General features: G+C 43.6%; 1 protein-coding gene across 3 annotated transcripts in view; it reads left to right on the top strand.

Moving 5' to 3' along the window:
* The window catches only part of CFAP410 (cilia and flagella associated protein 410), a 207,920-nt gene extending 190,485 nt beyond the window's left edge, over window positions 1-17,435 (top strand). For all 3 annotated transcript variants that reach the window (XM_075317781.1, XM_075317783.1, XM_075317782.1), the window contains 2 exons: window positions 10,617-10,713; window positions 16,963-17,435. In XM_075317781.1, the coding sequence (XP_075173896.1) occupies window positions 10,617-10,713; window positions 16,963-17,091 (226 nt within the window). In that variant the 3' untranslated portion in view covers window positions 17,092-17,435. The remainder of the gene's footprint in view (window positions 1-10,616; window positions 10,714-16,962) is intronic.
* The last annotated feature ends 1,368 nt before the right edge of the window (window positions 17,436-18,803 follow it).

The raw sequence follows: 18,803 nt of genomic DNA, 5'->3' as shown, positions 1-18,803 counted from the left end.
CAATTAAGTACATAATCATAAATGTTATTTGCTCTACCCAAGTGCATGACCTTACATTTATCTACATTAAACTTCAATTGCCACTTCTCAGCCCAATCCTCCAATTTACATAAATCTCCCTGTAATATAAAATTATCCTCCTCTGTATTGATTACCCTGCAGAGTTTAGTATCATCTGCAAATATTGAAATTCTACTCCGCATGCCCCCAACAAGGTCATTTATAAATATGTTGAAAAGAAGCGGGCCCAATACTGACCCCTGTGGTACCCCACTATGAACTGAGACCCAGTCCGAGTACGTACCATTAATAACCACCCTTTGTTTCCTATCACTGAGCCAGTTTTTAACCCAGTTACACATATTTTCCCCTATCCCCATTATTCTCATTTTATGTACCAACCTTTTGTGTGGCACCGTATCAAAAGCTTTTGAAAAGTCCATATACACAACATCCACTGCATTTCCCTGGTCCAGACTTGAACTTACCTCTTCATAGAAGCTGATCAAATTTGTTTGACAGGATCGATCCCTCATAAACCCATGTTGATACTCTGTCATAAGGTTATTTTTCTTGAGATACTCCAGTATAGCATCTCTCAAGAAACCCTCAAGGATTTTACCAACCGTAGAGGTTAAACTTACCGGCCTATAATTTCCCGGCTCAGTTTTTGTCCCCTTTTTGAATATTGGCACCACATTTCCTATGCGCCAGTCCTGCGGTACCGACCCTGTTATTAAGGAATCTGAGAAGATTAAAAATAATGGTCTATCTATCACAGAACTCAATTCCTGTAGTACTCTAGGGTGTATGCCATCCGGGCCCGGAGATTTGTCAACCTTAGTGATTTCGAGGCGGCGGCGTACTTCCTGCTGGGTTAAGCAGGTAATATTCAAGGGTGAATTTATGGTATCACTGGTCATGTCATCTGCCATGGCATTGTCTTGTATAAAAACCGTAGAAAAAAATAATTCAGCAGGTTGGCTTTACCCTCATCCCCTTCCACCATTTCACCAAGACTATTTTTAAGGGGGCCAACACTATCGCTTTTCAGTTTTTTACTGTTTATGTAGTTAAAGAATATTTTAGGATTATTTTTACTTTCTCTCGCAATGAGTCTCTCTGTCTCAAACTTAGCTAACTTAATTTGCTTTTTACATATTTTATTTAATTTTCTATAATTATATAATGCCTCATCACTACCTACCCTCTTTAATTCTTTTAAGGCTTTCTGTTTTTCTTTTATTGCTTCCCTTACAGCTCTATTTAGCCATAGGGGTTTCCTCCTATTTCTAGCATGTTTGTTCCCATAGGGTATATTTTCTGCACAAGCCCTATTCAGGATGCTCATAAAAGTCTCCCATTTGCTTTGTGTACTTTTATTACTTAGTACATCATCCCAGTTTATTGCACTAAGATCATCTCTCAACCATTTAAAATTTGCTTTCCTGAAGTTTAGTGTCCTTGTAGCCCCTCTACTAGACATCTTACTAAAGAATACATGAAAACTTATTATTTTGTGATCACTATTCCCCAAGTAACCCCCAACTTGTATATTTGATATGCGGTCTGGCCTATTGGTTAGTACAAGGTCTAGTAGTGCTCCCCCTCTTGTGGGGTCCTGTACCATTTGTGAAAGGTAATTATCTTTCATTGTTATCAAAAATCTATTTCCTTTGCTGGAACTGCAAGTTTCTGTTCCCCAATTTATATCAGGATAGTTAAAGTCCCCAATAATAATTACCTCTCCGAGACTCGCTGCTTTATCAATTTGCTTTATGAGGAGATTCTCTACCTCTTCCATAATATTCGGCGTCTTATAACACACCCCTATCAGTATTTTATTATTCATTCTCCCCCCCCTTATCTCCACCCATAGGGACTCTACATTCTCAGTACCCTCACATATGTTGTCACGCAGGATGGGTTTTAAGGATGATTTTACATATAGACACACCCCTCCCCCTCGCTTATTTGTACGGTCATTCCTGAATAGGCTATAACCCTGTAAATTAACAGCCCAGTCATAGCTCTCATCCAGCCATGTCTCTGATATCCCCACTATATCATAATTTTCTTCCAACAATATTAATTCTAATTCCTCCACCTTATTTGTGAGGCTTCGGGCATTAGTGTACATGCACGTTACGTATGACTCTGTACCTGTATTCCTGCTTACTGTATTAACTGTCCTAACCCTTCCCCCCGTACCACCCCCAATTTCATTACTTGTGCCCTGGTCACTATCTGCACTACATTCCCCTTCTATAAAGTGAATACCCTCGCCCCCCATTCCTAGTTTAAACACTCCTCCAACCTTCTAGCCATTTTCTGCCCCAGCAGAGCTGCACCTTCCCCATTAAGATGCAGCCCATCCCTAGCATAGAATCTGTAGCCAACTGAAAAGTCGGCCCAATTCTCCAGGAACCCAAAACCCTCTTTCCTACACCAATTCCTGAGCCACCTGTTAACCTCCCTGATCTCTCTTTGCCTCTCTGGTGTGGCTCGTATATATTCACACAGTGCCTACAAGTAGTATTCAACCCCCTGCAGGTTTACACATTCGGAATTAACTTGGCATTGTGACATTTGGACTGTAGATCAGCCTGGAAGTGTGAAATGCACTGCAGCAAAAAAGAATGTTATTTCTTTTTTTATTTTTTAAATTGTGAAAAGTTTACTCAGAGGGTCATTTATTATTCAACCCCTCAAAACACCAGAATTCTGTTTGGTTCCCCTAAAGTATTAAGAAGTATTTCAGGCACAAATAACAATAAGCTTCACATGTTTGGATTAATTATCTCTTTTTCCAGCCTTTTCTGACTAATTAAGACCCTCCCCAAACTTGTGAACAGCACTCATACTTGGTCAACATGGGAAAGACAAAGGAGCATTCCAAGGCCATCAGAGACAAGATCGTGGAGGGTCACAAGGCTGGCAAGGGGTACAAAACCCTTTCCAAGGAGTTGGGCCTACCTGTCTCCACTGTTGGGAGCATCATCCGGAAGTGGAAGGCTTATGGAACTACTGTTAGCCTTCCACGACCTGGACAGCCTTTGAAAGTTTCCACCCGTGCCGAGGCCAGGCTTGTCCGAAGAGTCAAGGCTAACCCAAGGACAAGAAGGAAGGAGCTCCGGGAAGATCTCATGGCAGTGGGGACATTGGTTTCAGTCAATACCAAAAGTAACGTACTCCACCGCAATGGTCTCCGTTCCAGACGAGCCCGTAAGGTACCTTTACTTTCAAAGCGTCATGTCAAGGCTCGTCTACAGTTTGCTCATGATCACTTGGAGGACTCTGAGACAGACTGGTTCAAGGTTCTCTGGTCTGATGAGACCAAGATCGAGATCTTTGGTGCCAACCACACACGTGACGTTTGGAGACTGGATGGCACTGCATACGACCCCAAGAATACCATCCCTACAGCCAAGCATGGTGGTGGCAGCATCATGCTGTGGGGCTGTTTCTCAGCCAAGGGGCCTGGCCATCTGTTCCGCATCCATGGGAAGATGGATAGCACGGCCTACCTGGAGATTTTGGCCAAGAACCTCCGCTCCTCCATCAAGGATCTTAAGATGGGTCGTCATTTCATCTTCCAACAAGACAACGACCCAAAGCACACAGCCAAGAAAACCAAGGCCTGGTTCAAGAGGGAAAAAATCAAGGTGTTGCAGTAGCCTAGTCAGTCTCCTGACCTTAACCCAATTGAAAACGTGTGGAAGGAGCTCGAGATTAAAGTCCACATGAGACACCCAAAGAACCTAGATAACTTGGAGAAGATCTGCATGGAGGAGTGGGCCAAGATAACTCCAGAGACCTGTGCCGGCCTGATCAGGTCTTATAAAAAACGATTATTAGCTGTAATTGCAAACAAGGGTTATTCCACAAAATATTAAACCTAGGGGTTGAATAATAATTGACCCACACTTTTATGTTGAAAATTTATTAAAATTTAACTGAGCAACATAACTTGTTGGTTTGTAAGATTTATGCATCTGTTAATAAATCCTGCTCTTGTTTGAAGTTTGCAGGCTCTAAAGGCCCCGTCACACTAAGCAACATCGCTAGCAACATCGCTGCTAACGAACAACTTTTGTTACTTTTGTAACGTTGCTAGCGATGTTGCTGTGTGTGACATCCAGCAACAACCTGGCCCCTGCTGTGAGGTCGTTGGTTGTTGCTGAATGTCCTGGGCCATTTTTTAGTTGTTGCTGTCCCGCTGTGAAGCACAGATCGCTGTGTGTGACAGTGAGACAGCAACAACTAAATGTGCAGGCAGCAGGAGCCGGCTTCTGCGGAGGCTGGTAACCAATGTAAACATCGGGTAACCAAGAAGCCCTGTCCTTGGTTACCCGATATTTACCTTTGTTACCAGCCTCCGCCGCTCTCACTGTCAGTGCCGGCTCCTGCTCTGTGCACATGTAGCTGCAGGACACATCGGGTTAATTAACCCGATGTGTGCTGTAGCTAGGAGAGCAGGGAGCCAGCGCTAAGCGGTGTGCGCTGCTCCCTGCTCTGTGCACATGTAGCTGCAGCACACATCGGGTAATTAACCCGATGTGTGCTGTAACTAGGAGAGCAGGGAGCCAGCGCTCAGTGTGCGCTGCTCCCTGCTCTCTGCACGTGTAGCTCCATGCGCTGGTAACCAAGGTAAATATCGGGTTGGTTACCCGATATTTACCTTAGTTACCAAGCGCAGCATCTTCCACGCGGCGCTGGGGGCTGGTCACTGGTTGCTGGTGAGCTCACCAGCAACTCGTGTAGCGACGCTCCAGCGATCCCTGCCAGGTCAGGTTGCTCGTGGGATCGCTGGAGCGTCGCAGTGTGACATCTCACCAGCAACCTCCTAGCAACTTACCAGCGATCCCTATCGTTGTTGGGATCGCTGGTAAGTTGCTTAGTGTGACTGGACCTTAACTTATTTGCATCTTATCAAACCTGCTAAATCTGCAGGGGGTTGAATACTACTTGTAGGCACTGTATATATATATATACACACACACACACACACACACACACACACACACAAGATATACAGTATATGTAATCTATATTACATATTGTATTACATATTTACAATTTATTACAGTTGTGTTCTAAGGTTGTATTCCAATAAATATATTTTATGTTCTATCTAAATACCTTGATGATTGTGTCATGACAATGATTAAATGTCTGATGTTCACATTGCACTACAATAAATTTTTCACTTAAATATAAGCAATATACCGTACAGGCCAAACGTTTGGACACACCTTCTCATTCAAAGAGTTTTCTTTATTTTCATGACTGAAAATTGTAGATTCACATTGAAGGCATCAAAACTATGACTTAAAACATGTGGAATGAAATACTTAATAAAGTGTGAAACAACTGAAAATATGTCTTATATTCTAGGTTCTTCAAAGTAGCCACCTTTTGCTTTGATGACTGCTTTGCACACTCTTGGCATTCACTTGGTGAGCTTCAAGAGGTAGTCACCGGAAATGGTTTTCCAACAATCTTGAAGGAGTTCCCAGAGATGCTTAGCACTTGTTGGCCCTTTTGCCTTCACTCTGCGGTCCAGCTCACCCCAAACCATCTCGATTGGGTTCAGGTCTGGTGACTGTGGAGACCAGGTCATCTGGCGTAGCACCCCATCACTCTCCTTTTTAGTCAAATAGCCCTTACACAGCCTGGAGGTGTGTTTGGGGTCATTGTCCTGTTGAAAAATAAATGATGGTGTTACGGGGGGACCGGCAGATTAGGACCAGGGGGTATATATCCTAATCGCCAGTCGGGGCCCACCGTGCTCCAGATGACAAAGGAGCTGCTGGCACCTGAGGGTTAGGCGGAGACTATAGAGCTGGATGGCTCTGAGATAACCCAGGAACTCTGGGAACCGGTCACGTGTGTTGGGACACGTCAGACCGGACGACAACCCGATTAGCGTTTTGGTGCACCTAGCGCTACACCAACCACGTGTGCAGGAAACACGTCAGGCCGGGTGGTAACCAGGTAGCGTTGACCGGAAGACCGCCACGAAAGCGCCCTGTCGGCCACGTGTGTAGGACACGTCAGGCCGAGCGGTCCTCCGATTAGCGTTTCTGGCCACCTCTCGACTGGCCACGTGTGTGTAGGACACGTCAGGCCAGATGGGTACACCAGTAGCGTTGACCGGGAAGCCGAGGAAAATAAGGAACACCCTGTTAACTCCACAGGGGTCCTGGAGTACGCTGTCCGTGCGCGTAGGGGGCACAACCGGACAGGTGGCGCAGCAGGTGCGTTGTCCGTGTGCGTAGGGGCACAATCGGACAGGTGGCGCAGCAGGTGCGTTGTCCGTGTGCGTAGGGGGCACAATCGGACAGGAAGCACAGCAGCTGCAGCCCAGTTAACGCCACTGGGCTGCTATAGCAAGACTGGAATGGCAGGAGGGAAGCACGGCGTCTGACCCTGATGTGCCGAGCCACGAATCTTGGCGTGACAGGCACCGTTCGCCTAACCCTACCTACCGCTTCCCAACATAGGCTTATGCCACAATGAGGCTCTAACATGGAGGTGTGCTCTGACTGAGCAAAAGTGAAGACTGCGCACCTCCATGTTGTCTCCAGCCCCTTTTATAACCTGGGTCCGCCCCAAACCCAGGGTGGAACCACCAAGGTCCAATAGCAGAGTGCCATGTCATCAGTGACGTCACATGCGACCTATCTGGAACCGCCACGTCATTGATGACCTCATGGCAGCCACGCCCCAAACACTTCACCAGTCATCGTCTGACGACCAATACTGAGGTGCCAGATCATAGGGGCGGGCCTCTGTGAGCCAGTCCGGAGTTGCCACGTCATCAGGACACCTGACACCCTCTGCCCTATCAGGACCTGCCACCTCACGGACATGCTCAGTGAGGTCCTTACCGGACCTAGCCTCTGATGCACTAAGTGCCTGAGCATGCTCAGTAACCTGAGCCACAGGCTTAGAAAGCAGACTATCAGTTTGAGCATGCTCAGTAGCCTGAACTGAGGACTTAGTCTCAGACATAACACAAACAGGCTGAGCATGCTCACTAGGCAAAACACCGGGCTTAAACTCTGGCTGGGGTAAATCGGCGCACGCATGCGCACTAGCCGCCTCTCCACACTTAGACGTGGTGGAAGGAACAGCCAACTGGACCACCCGAGGCACGGCCAAGAACGGCAGCCGGCACCTGGGCGCAACAGGAACCGCAGCAGGCTGCTTGCGGCTATGGCGGCGCCGGTTCGTAACAGATGGTCCAACTAAACGCAAACCGGATGGAATAGCATGCCACTGAAAGATGCTGTGGTAGGCATGTTGGTTCTGTATGCCTTTAATTTTGAATAAATCCCCAACAGTGTCACCAGCAAAACACCCCCACACCATCACACCTCTGCCTGCATGCTTCACGGTGGGAACCAGGCATGTAGAGTCCATCCGTTCACCTTTTCTACAAAGACATGGTTGGATCCCAAGATCTCAAATTTGGACTCATCAGACCACAGCACAGATTTCCACTGGTCTAATGTCCATTCCTTGTGTTCTTTAGCACAAACAAGTCTCTTCTGCTTGTTGCCTGTCCTTAGCAGTGGTTTCCTAGCAGCTATTTTACCATGAAGGCCTGCTGCACAAAGTCTCCTCTTAACAGTTGTTCTAGAGATGAAAAGGTGTGACCAAACTTTTGGTCTGTACTGTATGTGGGAGTCGGAGTCGTGGAATCTGAGTCGGAGTCGGTGAAAGGGAAATTGAGGAGTCGGAGTCGAAGGTTTGGCTTACTGACTCCACAGCCCTGCATGCTATGAGCAAGCATAGCTTAGTGCAGATTTTAGCCCCATTTTCTGGCTGGAAGAGGCCTCTTCTGCATCGACAGAGCTGCTGAGCTCAGTTTAGCTGCAGCGCTGTTGATGTGGCGTCACTGCAGCCCATACACAATTACCTGATCTGTGGAGGAGACATGCCACTAGACCCGGGGGTGGCGAGTACTGGCTCATTTTATTCTTATCATGCCATACGCAAATTTTCAGAAAAAGTTAAAAAGAGGAAGACTCCTTTACAAATGATATTTTTTAGGGTTTGTTAGCCGCGCGCTTCCAGGTAAATCCCACCCAATTTGACACCTTTGAAAAGGTGCAGATGAGAAAAAGGAAACCAATTAGTAAACGCAAAATGCTGTTTTGAACATAAAGATTTATTCAATATCTAAAATGGCGTTGTGAAAAGTAATTGCCCCCTATACTTAATACCTGCCATCCTTGAGACATATACCGTCTCCTTCTTCAGAGACATATACCGTCTCCTTCTTTCCCTGAAGAAGGAGATGGTATATGTCTCTGAAACGCGTTGGAACTGTAATAAAAACAGAGATTTAAAGTAAATTCCTTGGACACAGTGATTCTTGAGCGCGGCATAAACCCGTTTCTCATATATGTATATACATATATAAAAATCTTTACCACGATCATCTCGGGGCCGCTGCTTGGAACCACGCTGACACTCACAGGCTTTACAAGGGGTTGTGACTGGCACAACCTTATCAGGTGAGTGTTTTCATTCGTGATTTTCTAAACGGTTATTGCCGGGTAAGACCCTATTTGCGCCTTTTGTTTCCTCATCTCTAGCAATATTAATTTCTATTATACTCCGGTACTTGAGTCGTTCCCATCCGAGCATCCAACTGCTCATAACGATTACTGAGCATAGAGGTGCTTGCTCATCACTAGTTGTAGCATATGTACGGTTTCAGGCAAGGCGCAAATCACTTTTAGAATGTTCCTGATTAATTAAAAGCATGATGCATGCACCCCATCAAGACAGAACACCAAGCCTGGTGAAGGAAAATAGCTGTTTGACCTGCAAGACTGATGGCCGAATGTAACGGCTTGTGTGGCTGCAGGTGGCATGGGCGTATCCATTCAAGATTAAGTGATTGTGCAGGGAAACCATAAATAGAATGCAATGATTAAAGCCATACCATGACCACCTCATGTGGACGCAGCCTGACCCCAACTGTTGATTGAATTTAGTTACTAGGTATTTTAGTAACTAAAGGGAAATTACTTTACATTTTTACATAGTCAAGTAGTGCAATAAAACCATTATTTTCTTCTATTGTTAAGTTGTCATTTAAAAACATTTTGAGGTGATTAGTCAAAGCTTTCCTGAACTAAGATATGTGGCAGCACACGCCACTACACGCCTCGTCCGATTCATTATAAGGTGAATCAGGAGCGTTTGCTCCACTCCGTCATCGAGACCAGTGAGAGAATCGCTGCTCTTTGTCTGCACTTGGGTTATCATTGTCTTGTTTTAAGCAGTTGATGATCTGAAACTTTCAAGTGTGAAAAAGCTGCAGAAATATAAGTAATGAGACAGGGGGCACATACTTTTGTCCAGCTTTGCAATTCACAGGAGTTTATGAGGAGAGTAAAGGCCGCTTTACACGCTGCGACATCACTAGCAATTGCTAGCGATGTCGAGCGCGATAGCACCCGCCCCGTCGTTGTAACGATATGTGGTGATCGCTGCCGTAGCGAACATTATCGCTACGGCAGTGTCACACGCACATACCTGTGCAGCGACGTCGCTGTGACCTGTGAACTGCCTCCTTTCTAAGGGGGCGGTTCGTTCAGCGTCACAGCGACGTCACAGCAGCGTTACTGAACCGCCTCCCAATAGAAAAGGAGGGGAGGAGATGAGCGGCCGGAACATGTCGTCCACCTCCTTCCTTCCTCCTTTTCCAGTGGACGCTGGTAAGGAGATGTTTGTCATTCCAGCGGCGTCACACATAGCGATGTGTGCTGCCGCAGGAACGACAAACAACATCGTTACTGCAGCAGCAACGATATTTGGGAAAAGGGGGGCATGAGCGATTTTGAACGTTTTTGTGACGATTCAAAATCGCTCATAGGTGTCACACACAACGACATCGCTAAAGCGTCCGGATGTGCGTCACAAATTCCGTGACCCCAACGAGATAAGCGATCTCGTAGCGTGTAAAGCCACCTTAAGAAGACCCATGCTTTCACCCATGCAGGATTGAGTAGTTTGTAACCGAAGTTCATGGAGAATAAGAGAATAAAGGGCTGGGGTTGCTCCATCCTAAGGACAGCACTGGCTCCCTAGATGCCGGGTACATGTCCTGCTCTTCTGTACAGTAGTATTTAGTTGGATTTTTATTTGTGTGAGTGATATAATCAGATTGTATGTGTATTTCCTAGCTCTGGTTCAGAAAACCAGCAGGGTTGGCTTTTAGTACCTCTGTCCCACCATGTGGTAGGATGAAATCTGTAGGCGAGGTGGGAGGCATTGTCCTCGCCCAGAGGGGGTTTCTACCATTCTACTTCATTCTACAACTTCCTATCAGTAAACTAATGGCATCCATTATGTTTCTCAGCAGTGCAGGATACTTATAAAATATTTAATTCTGCTGTACTGCTTTCTTCACACTTGCTGTTCAGCAATACTGAATGTGTCTGAAACGATAAAGCTGGAATTCAGGGTCACCTTCAGTGTATCTTGTTGGTTCTTGGTATTCGTTTTGATTCTGGTAGATTCTGCAGTTTTGGCCATTAATCTTTTCATACATTTATTAAATAGTGTTTATTTTCTGTGCTTCTTTTTTATAGCAAAATACGGGAACAACTGGGCATGAAACCACTTCCAAGAGACAAGTTTTCTCAATTCTCATCTCCAATGGAGCCCTATGGAAACAGAAAAAGAAAGGTATTACATTACATAAACTGTATGAGAAATGGTAAAACAGGCAGCAAACCCGAGATTTCATCTATTACACTTCTATGCCAACAGCAGCTACATTAATCCTGCATATAACTGCCAGATATTCCATCCAGTTTGTCTGTACCTTGTTGCGTGGGATGTGAGCGTACATCAAAACTTTCATGACAGATTGAGGTGTATAGCATTGGATTGTGCAGTCACAGAAATAGTCAGGTTCTTGTTCTGTGGCAGCAAACTAAATAATTAAGGCTGTGTCAGTTGCTGAATGCACCAATCTATTTGAGCTGAAATAATTGCTTCCACAATAAGATGGTTTCTAACAAGACAGCATCATATTCCGCATCATTCTCAGGTGAGAAGGAGGAATACTGAGGCTTCCTATTATATAGATCTCCAATAATGATAACCAGCCAAGGATCAGCAGGATGTGTGATCTGTATAGAAGGATCTGGAAGGAAGGCATAGTTCATTTATCACTGATATATTTAGTAACTATGTATTTTCTGTATAGAAAAATATGCAGTCATGTGCAATATAAAAGAAATATACTGAAAAGCCCCTTTAAGGGTATGTTCGCACAATACTTTTCTGCAGCAAACCCTGCTCTCTTGGCAGTAAAAAGCTGCTTCCAAAAAGCAGGATTTGCTGTGTTTTTGCAGCTTTATGGCTGCGTTTTGGTATCTCATGGTTAAATAAAGTTAATTTCATTAATTGCAAAAGCAGCAAAAATGCAACTGCGTTTTTTCACTTTCATTACATTCAATGGTGAAAAAAATCTTCAAAAATGCTGAAAAAAATTGACAAGCTGCTTCTTTCAAAAACGCAGCAGTTTTCCATTTCAGTCAGGAAAATAAATCAGTCTGTCTGTGTGTCTGTGTGTGTGTGTCTGTCTGTCTGTGTGTTTGTGTCTGTCTGTGTGTGAGATTTCTGAAATCTCATAGCTTTTGTTGGTACTGTAAAAAGCAGCTTTCAATTTGCTTTAAAAAAAAATGCAAAACAATTCTGCAAAAAGAGAACATGTCAACGTCACCTAACACTTTGCTTCTGTAGCCAATTATGTCCCTTTTCCAAGAGCCATAACTACTGTATTTTTCGGACTATAAGACGCACTTTTTCCCCCCAAATGTTGGGGGAAAGTAGGGGGTGCGTCTTATAGTCTGAATGTAGGGCATATGGCTGCGGGGAATGAGGGTGCTGCGGTGAAGCGGGTCATCAGCGGCACGAGCAGCGCCTGCCGTGACCACGTGGGCCCACTCATTTCATATGCATGCATCCTCCCCCCCATCATCTCTCAGTGCTGAAGCCGGCGCTGACAGGTGGGCGGGATAATAGGCGGGGGGTGCACGCATAGTAAACAGCCAGCCTGCGTGATCACCCCTGGCAACTACAGTCTGGAGTGATCATGTGCGGCTGTATTCACTGCCCCCCGCACATCATCATCAGCGCGGGGGGCAGTGAATAAGTGCGGTATACTCACCGGTCCCTGCAGCTTCGCGATATCCTCCTGTCTGCCGGCCTGCTGATCTGTGTAGAGAGCGGTGAGCACAGCGTTGATATCATCCCTGTGCGCAAGACTCCACACACATCAGCGGGCAGGCAGACAGGAGGACATTGCGATGCTGCAGGGAACGTTGACCGGCTCCATACAGGTCAGTGGCGCTGCTGCTGACACAGACAGGAGGACGAGCGATGCTGCAGGGAGTGAGGAAAGGTGAGTATAAAGGTTTATTTTTTTCTGTGCCATAGGATACAGGCCATATAGCAGGATGGGGTATATAGCAGGATGAGGGCATATACCAGGATGGGGGTATATTATGAGCAGGATGGGGGTATATAGCAGGATGGGGATATGTATAGCAGGATGGGGGTATGTATAGCAGGATGGGGTTATATAGCAGGATGGGGGTATATATCAGGATGGGGGTATATAGCAGGACGGGGGTATTTATCAGGATGGGGGTATATATATATCAAGATGGGAGTACATATCAGGATGGGGGCTATACCAGGATGGGGGTATTTATCAGGATGGGGGTATTTATCAGGATGGCGGTATATAGCAGGATGGGGGCTATACCAGGATGAGGGACATACAGCATATACAAGGATGGGGATCATATACAAGGCAGGAGGATCATTACCAGGATCGGGTACTTTAGTAGAGAATTTGAGGACATTACCCCTATAACAGTGTCAGCAGCAGATCCTCGCCCCATAACAGTGTGTCATGACCACATTGTTTGCCTAAAATTTTAATTTCCTATTTTCCTCCTCTAAACCCAGAGTGCGTCTTATGGTCCAGTGCGTCTTATAATCCGAAAAATACGGTATTTTTTTTTTCCATTTACTTAGCTGTTTGAGGACTTGCTTTTTGCGGGACAAGTTATTATTTTGAGTGAGATCATTTTTATCATTCAATGTACTGAAAGCCGAAGAAAAAAAAATCCAAGTGGGATGAAATGGTGAAAAAATTCAATCCTACCATTGTTTTTGAGGTTTTGGTTTTATGGCATTCATGCTATGTACTTACTTTGAGAATCATGCTCCCAGGTCGTTTTTACCAATCACAGTGATACCAAATTGGCATAGATTTACACTTTTTTTTTTTTTTGTGTGGTTCAAATTTTTTTTTGATGTTTTAAAACAGAACAAAATAGGGTTCATGTGGTCACCATTTTATTTTAACATTTTTTTCCCATCTATTGAGCTGCCTAAGAATTTGTTTTTTGCATTGTGAGCTGATGGTTTTATTGATACCAATTTAGCTTACAATAACCTTCATCTCTTTTTATTGCGTTTTTTTTTAAACGAGCTGTAATGCTAAAAAAACACAATTCTAGCATTTCCGCATTTACCATATGGTTTATTTAATTTTATATTTTGATTGACCAGACTTAAAACAGATGCTGCCATATTAAATATATTTATTTGTTTTAAAGGTAAGCTGTCACTAAATTCATTCTGCCCAAACCACAAGCAGCAGGTATCAGAGCCTGACTACATGACTCATTGTATGAAATGCAGCATTTCAGAGAAAACATTTTGAATCACTGGCTAAGGATTACATGAAGAGACGTGACTAGTCTAGTGAAGCGCTCGGCTGGCTTCTCCATGCGTCTCCCCAAGTGACTGACAAATCTCTCCCTAAGTGCATAACAATAGCACATACAGAGTGTGTGACCGGCCCCATGCAGGAGGGGGGCCCTCTGACATCAGCTGCTTTCTCAGAAAGATGTGTGTCCACGGATATACCCATTTAAGAAGATGTGACAATCCCTTTATGAGGTTAAAGCAACAGTATGTTCCAATACAGTCTTTCGTGACCTGCCATCAGTTTGAACACTGAGGTTGAATTCATGTTTCTTATTACTTACACAATGACAAGCTATCTCATGCTCTCATCGCATAATAATTATGACTAGCAGAATATTCAGCTGTGTGACACCTGTTAATATCACAGTGCCTATGCAAGCTTGAGCATACAGTGAGGAAAATAAGTGTTTGATATACTGAAATTTTGCAAGTTTTCCCACCTACAAAGAATAGATAGGTCTGTAACTTTTATCGTAGGTACACTTCAACTGGCACAGACAGAATCCCCCCCAAAAAATACAGAGAAAAATCACATTGTATGATTTTTAAATAATGAATTTGTTGGGTTTTTTTTGCATAAAATAAGTATTTCATACAATAGAAAAACAGAACTTAATAATTGGTAGAGAAACCTTTGTTTGCAATTACAGAGGTCAGACATCTCCTTTAGTTCATGACCAAGTTTGCACACACTGCAGCAGGGATTTTGGCCCACTACTCCTTACAAATCTTCTCCAGCTCTTTCAGGTTTCGGGGCTGTCACTGGGCAACAGTGAGTTTCAGGTCCCTCCAAAAATGTTCTACTGGGTTCAGGTTTGGAGACTGGCTATGCCACTCCAGGAACTTGAGGAGCCACATTTTAGTTGCTTGCCCTGGCTGTGTGTTTTGGATCATTGTCATTTTGGAAGACCCAGCCACAACCAGTCTTTACTGCTCTTACTGAGTGAAGGAGGTTGTTGGCCACAATCTCGCTATACATGACCCCATCCATCCACCCGTCAATACAGTAGAGCTGTCCTGTTCACTGTACAGAAAAGCACCCCTAAAGTATGATGTTTCTACCACCATGCTTTATGGTTGGCACAGTGTTCTTAAGGTTGTACTCATTCTTCTTCCTCCAAATATGGCGAGTGGAGTTAATACCAAAAAGTTCTATTTTGGACTCATCTGACCACATGACCTTCTCCCATGCCTCCACTTGATCATCGAGATGGTCATTGTCGAATTTGAAATAGGCCTGGACATGTGCTGGAATGGGCAGGAGGACCTTGCGTGCCCTGCAGGATTTTAATCCGTGACGGTGTAGTGTGTTACTAACTGTAATCTTTGAGATTGTGGTCCCAGCTCTATTCATGTCATTGACCAGGTCCTCCCGTGTAGTTCTGGGCTGATTCCTTTCTCAGAATCATCCTTACCTCACGAGGTGAGATCATGCATGCAATCCCAGACCGTGTAACATTGACAGTCATCTTGTGTTTATTCTATTTTCTAATAATTGTGCCAACAGTTGTTGCCTTCTCACTAAACTGCTTGCCTATTGTCCTGTAGGTCATCCCAGCTTGTGCAGGTCTACAATTTCTTTCCTAGTGTCCTTAAGCAGCTCCTTGGTCTTGGTCATAGTGGAGAGGTTGGAGTGTGATTGATTGTGTGGACAAGTATCTTTTTATACAGGTAACGTGTTAAGATGAAGACTGGTTGTTTGGCACATGGTCAGTGTCTGCAGGCTGCTAGGCCTCAAGGGAGGAACCTCTGAGAGAGGGTTTGTGTACTGACCGGGGTCAGTGAGTGAGGAGGGAAATACGTCCACTGGGACACTTCTGAAGAGAAGTGGTATCTGAACCTGAGCGGGCATACTGCCAGTGAAAAGAACTGTAAACCATGTTCTGTTTTTTTATGCTGGAAGAGGCTATGTGTTATGTTATGTAGAGATTTATGTGATGTAAAATACACCTGCTGAACTTTTTAAATGAAAATGTTTCTGTTACCTCTAAAAAGCAAGCTGAGTTAGTAACCCCATCACACTACATTATGGGGATGACAGAAGAGAATAGCTGTTACGTAATAAATGCATAGAACTACTATACATTATGTATGTTGCAGTGACATTTACAGTAGAGTGGAGTAATAATAGCTTCACTAGTATAAAAGGTGTTCCTCATAGTCAATTGATAAGAACTAAACATATTTGCAGCAAAAAAAAAAAAATGTCTACCAAAAAAACAAACAAAAAAATAATACATACCTTTACAAAAACAGAGATATCCCAAAATGTAGGAAAGATGAGTAAAGATATTGAGACATACAAATCTAAATCAGATATAAAAAAAGGAAAATCTTAAAAAAGGCATAGGCATAATAAAATATTAGTGCTTGTTAAAAAAATGTAAATTACAATAATATGTTCTGCGAAAATCCAATACTTACAAACAAAATAAACAAATTCCTGCAAATTATGAAGAGGTGGACGTGGGCACGAAATACAAAATTTAAACATTAGCTGTCAATTGCACAGGGAGCTGCCATCAGCGGATCTTGATCATTTTCATGTCCAAGTACATTCAATGTAGTACAAAATTCTTCAGACAACCATCAATAACCTCATTAATAAAATGATAAAGCATTGTACTGTGTGTATTTCTGCTCATTGTTTTCATACTGAATAAATCGAGATGTTTTGAAAATTTTGTGTCCCTTTGTCATTTGCATATCAGTAATGTCTACCGATTTGTGATTTTCATGACTCAGTAATTTTTCTTCTTGGTGTTATATTTTCAATGTTAAAGAGTATATAAAAATAACCTTTTCCTACTGATTACAGAAAAACACTGAATATTATTCCTTTTGGTTTTTTTTAGTCCTCTTGCATTTCAACAGAATTGGATTAACAAAAAAAAGTGATAAAAAATGTGCATGTATATATTATGCATGCTCGATAAACCATAAACATTGTATTTTACTTTAAATGGTGCCTTAAAAATACAACTTCCACAAAAAAAAAACCTTGATGTGGTGATTGTGAATAATACAATGGTTATGGCTCTTGAAAGATTAAAAACAAAATGACCAAATATGGCTTCAGCACCCAGTGGCTATACTTGGACCCATTTTCATTTTAAAAATTCTTTAATTTTGTTGTTTCAGAACAACGTGCTGAATGCAGTGCTGCTTCTTCTGAAGGATCTGGACTCTGAAGGTTTGGAGATAGTTCAAAGGACTGCAGAGAATCGGATTCATCAGCTACAGAGAAAAGAACTCCAGCAAGAAAGATAAAAGCATCCTGGAGGCAGGTGCAGGCTGGGAACTTCAGCGCTCAATTGCAGACTGCCGTCTAGTCCACAATCAGCACATGCATACATCATGAGGAGTGCTTAACTTTGAGATTAGCAAATCTAGCAAAATTATCTTTGCTAAGCATCTCTTTAATCAGAGATTGAAAGTTAAAATAAGTTCATGTACAACTCTACGTCAGCGCAAATTATTCTGCTGTTTGTGTCTTTAAAACATTTCATGCATGGTAGAAATATGTATGCAGCGAAAAGTCTGTACTTGGAGAGGATATCAGATGTATATTTTTAGACAAGTTGAAAAAGAATTTATTAAAGGGTATACCTCTAGTCTCATTGCTTATTCTCCTTCACCACATTGATGTACAATGTGCTACAAGTTCTTTCAGAGAATAACTGCTATCTACATGACAAATATTTGGATAAAATAATACAATAAGCCAAATGCTTAATGCTTAACACTTCTGTTTTGTTACTGCTCCATAGTAACTATTGGATTAAAGCTTTTAATAGTTATCCACTTTTGTGACAGTTTAAAGGGAACTTGTCACCAGGTTTTTCCCTTATGAGCGGTGGTCACCACCAGTGGGTTCTTACAGTGCCTACAAGTAGTATTCAACCCCCTGCAGATTTAGCAGGTTTACACATTCGGAATTAACTTGGCATCGTGACATTTGGACTGTAGATCAGCCTGGAAGTGTGAAATGCACTGCAGCAAAAAAGAATGTTATTTCTTTTCTTATTTTTTTTTTTAAATTGTGAAAAGTTTATTCAGAGGGTCATTTATTATTCAACCCCTCAGACCACAAGAATTCTGTTTGGTTCCCCTAAAGAATTAAGAAGTATTTGAGGCACAAAGAACAATGAGCTTCAAATGTTTGGATTAATTATCTCTTTTTCCAGCCTTTTCTGACTAATTAAGACCCTCCCCAAACTTGTGAACAGCACTCATACTTGGTCAACATGGGAAAGACAAAGGAGCATTCCAAGGCCATCAGAGACAAGATCGTGGAGGGTCACAAGGCTGGCAAGGGGTACAAAACCCTTTCCAAGGAGTTGGGCCTACCTGTCTCCACTGTTGGGAGCATCATCCGGAAGTGGAAGGCTTATGGAACTACTGTTAGCCTTCCACGGCCTGGACAGCCTTTGAAAGTTTCCACCCGTGCCGAGGCCAGGCTTGTCCGAAGAGTCAAGGCTAACCCAAGGACAACAAGGAAGGAGCTCCGGGAAGATCTCATGGCAGTGGGGACATTGGTTTCAGTCAATACCATAAGTAACGTACTCCACCGCAATGGTCTCCGTTCCAGACGAGCCCGTAAGGTACCTTTACTTTCAAAGCGTCATGTCAAGGCTCATCTACAGTTTGCTCATGATCGCTTGGAGGACTCTGAGACAGACTGGTTCAAGGTTCTCTGGTCTGATGAGACCAAGATCGAGATCTTTGGTGCCAACCACACACGTGACGTTTGGAGACTGGATGGCACTGCATACAACCCCAAGAATACCATCCCTACAGTCAAGCATGGTGGTGGCAGCATCATGCTGTGGGGCTGTTTCTCAGCCAAGGGGCCTGGCCATCTGGTCCGCATCCATGGGAAGATGGATAGCACGGCCTACCTGGAGATTTTGGCCAAGAACCTCCGCTCCACCATCAAGGATCTTAAGATGGGTCGTCATTTCATCTTCCAACAAGACAAC

Source organism: Anomaloglossus baeobatrachus, chromosome 7 (genome assembly GCF_048569485.1).
Source record: "Anomaloglossus baeobatrachus isolate aAnoBae1 chromosome 7, aAnoBae1.hap1, whole genome shotgun sequence".
NCBI classification, from domain to species: Eukaryota; Metazoa; Chordata; class Amphibia; order Anura; family Aromobatidae; genus Anomaloglossus; species Anomaloglossus baeobatrachus.
This window is presented reverse-complemented; position numbering and strand designations above follow the sequence as displayed.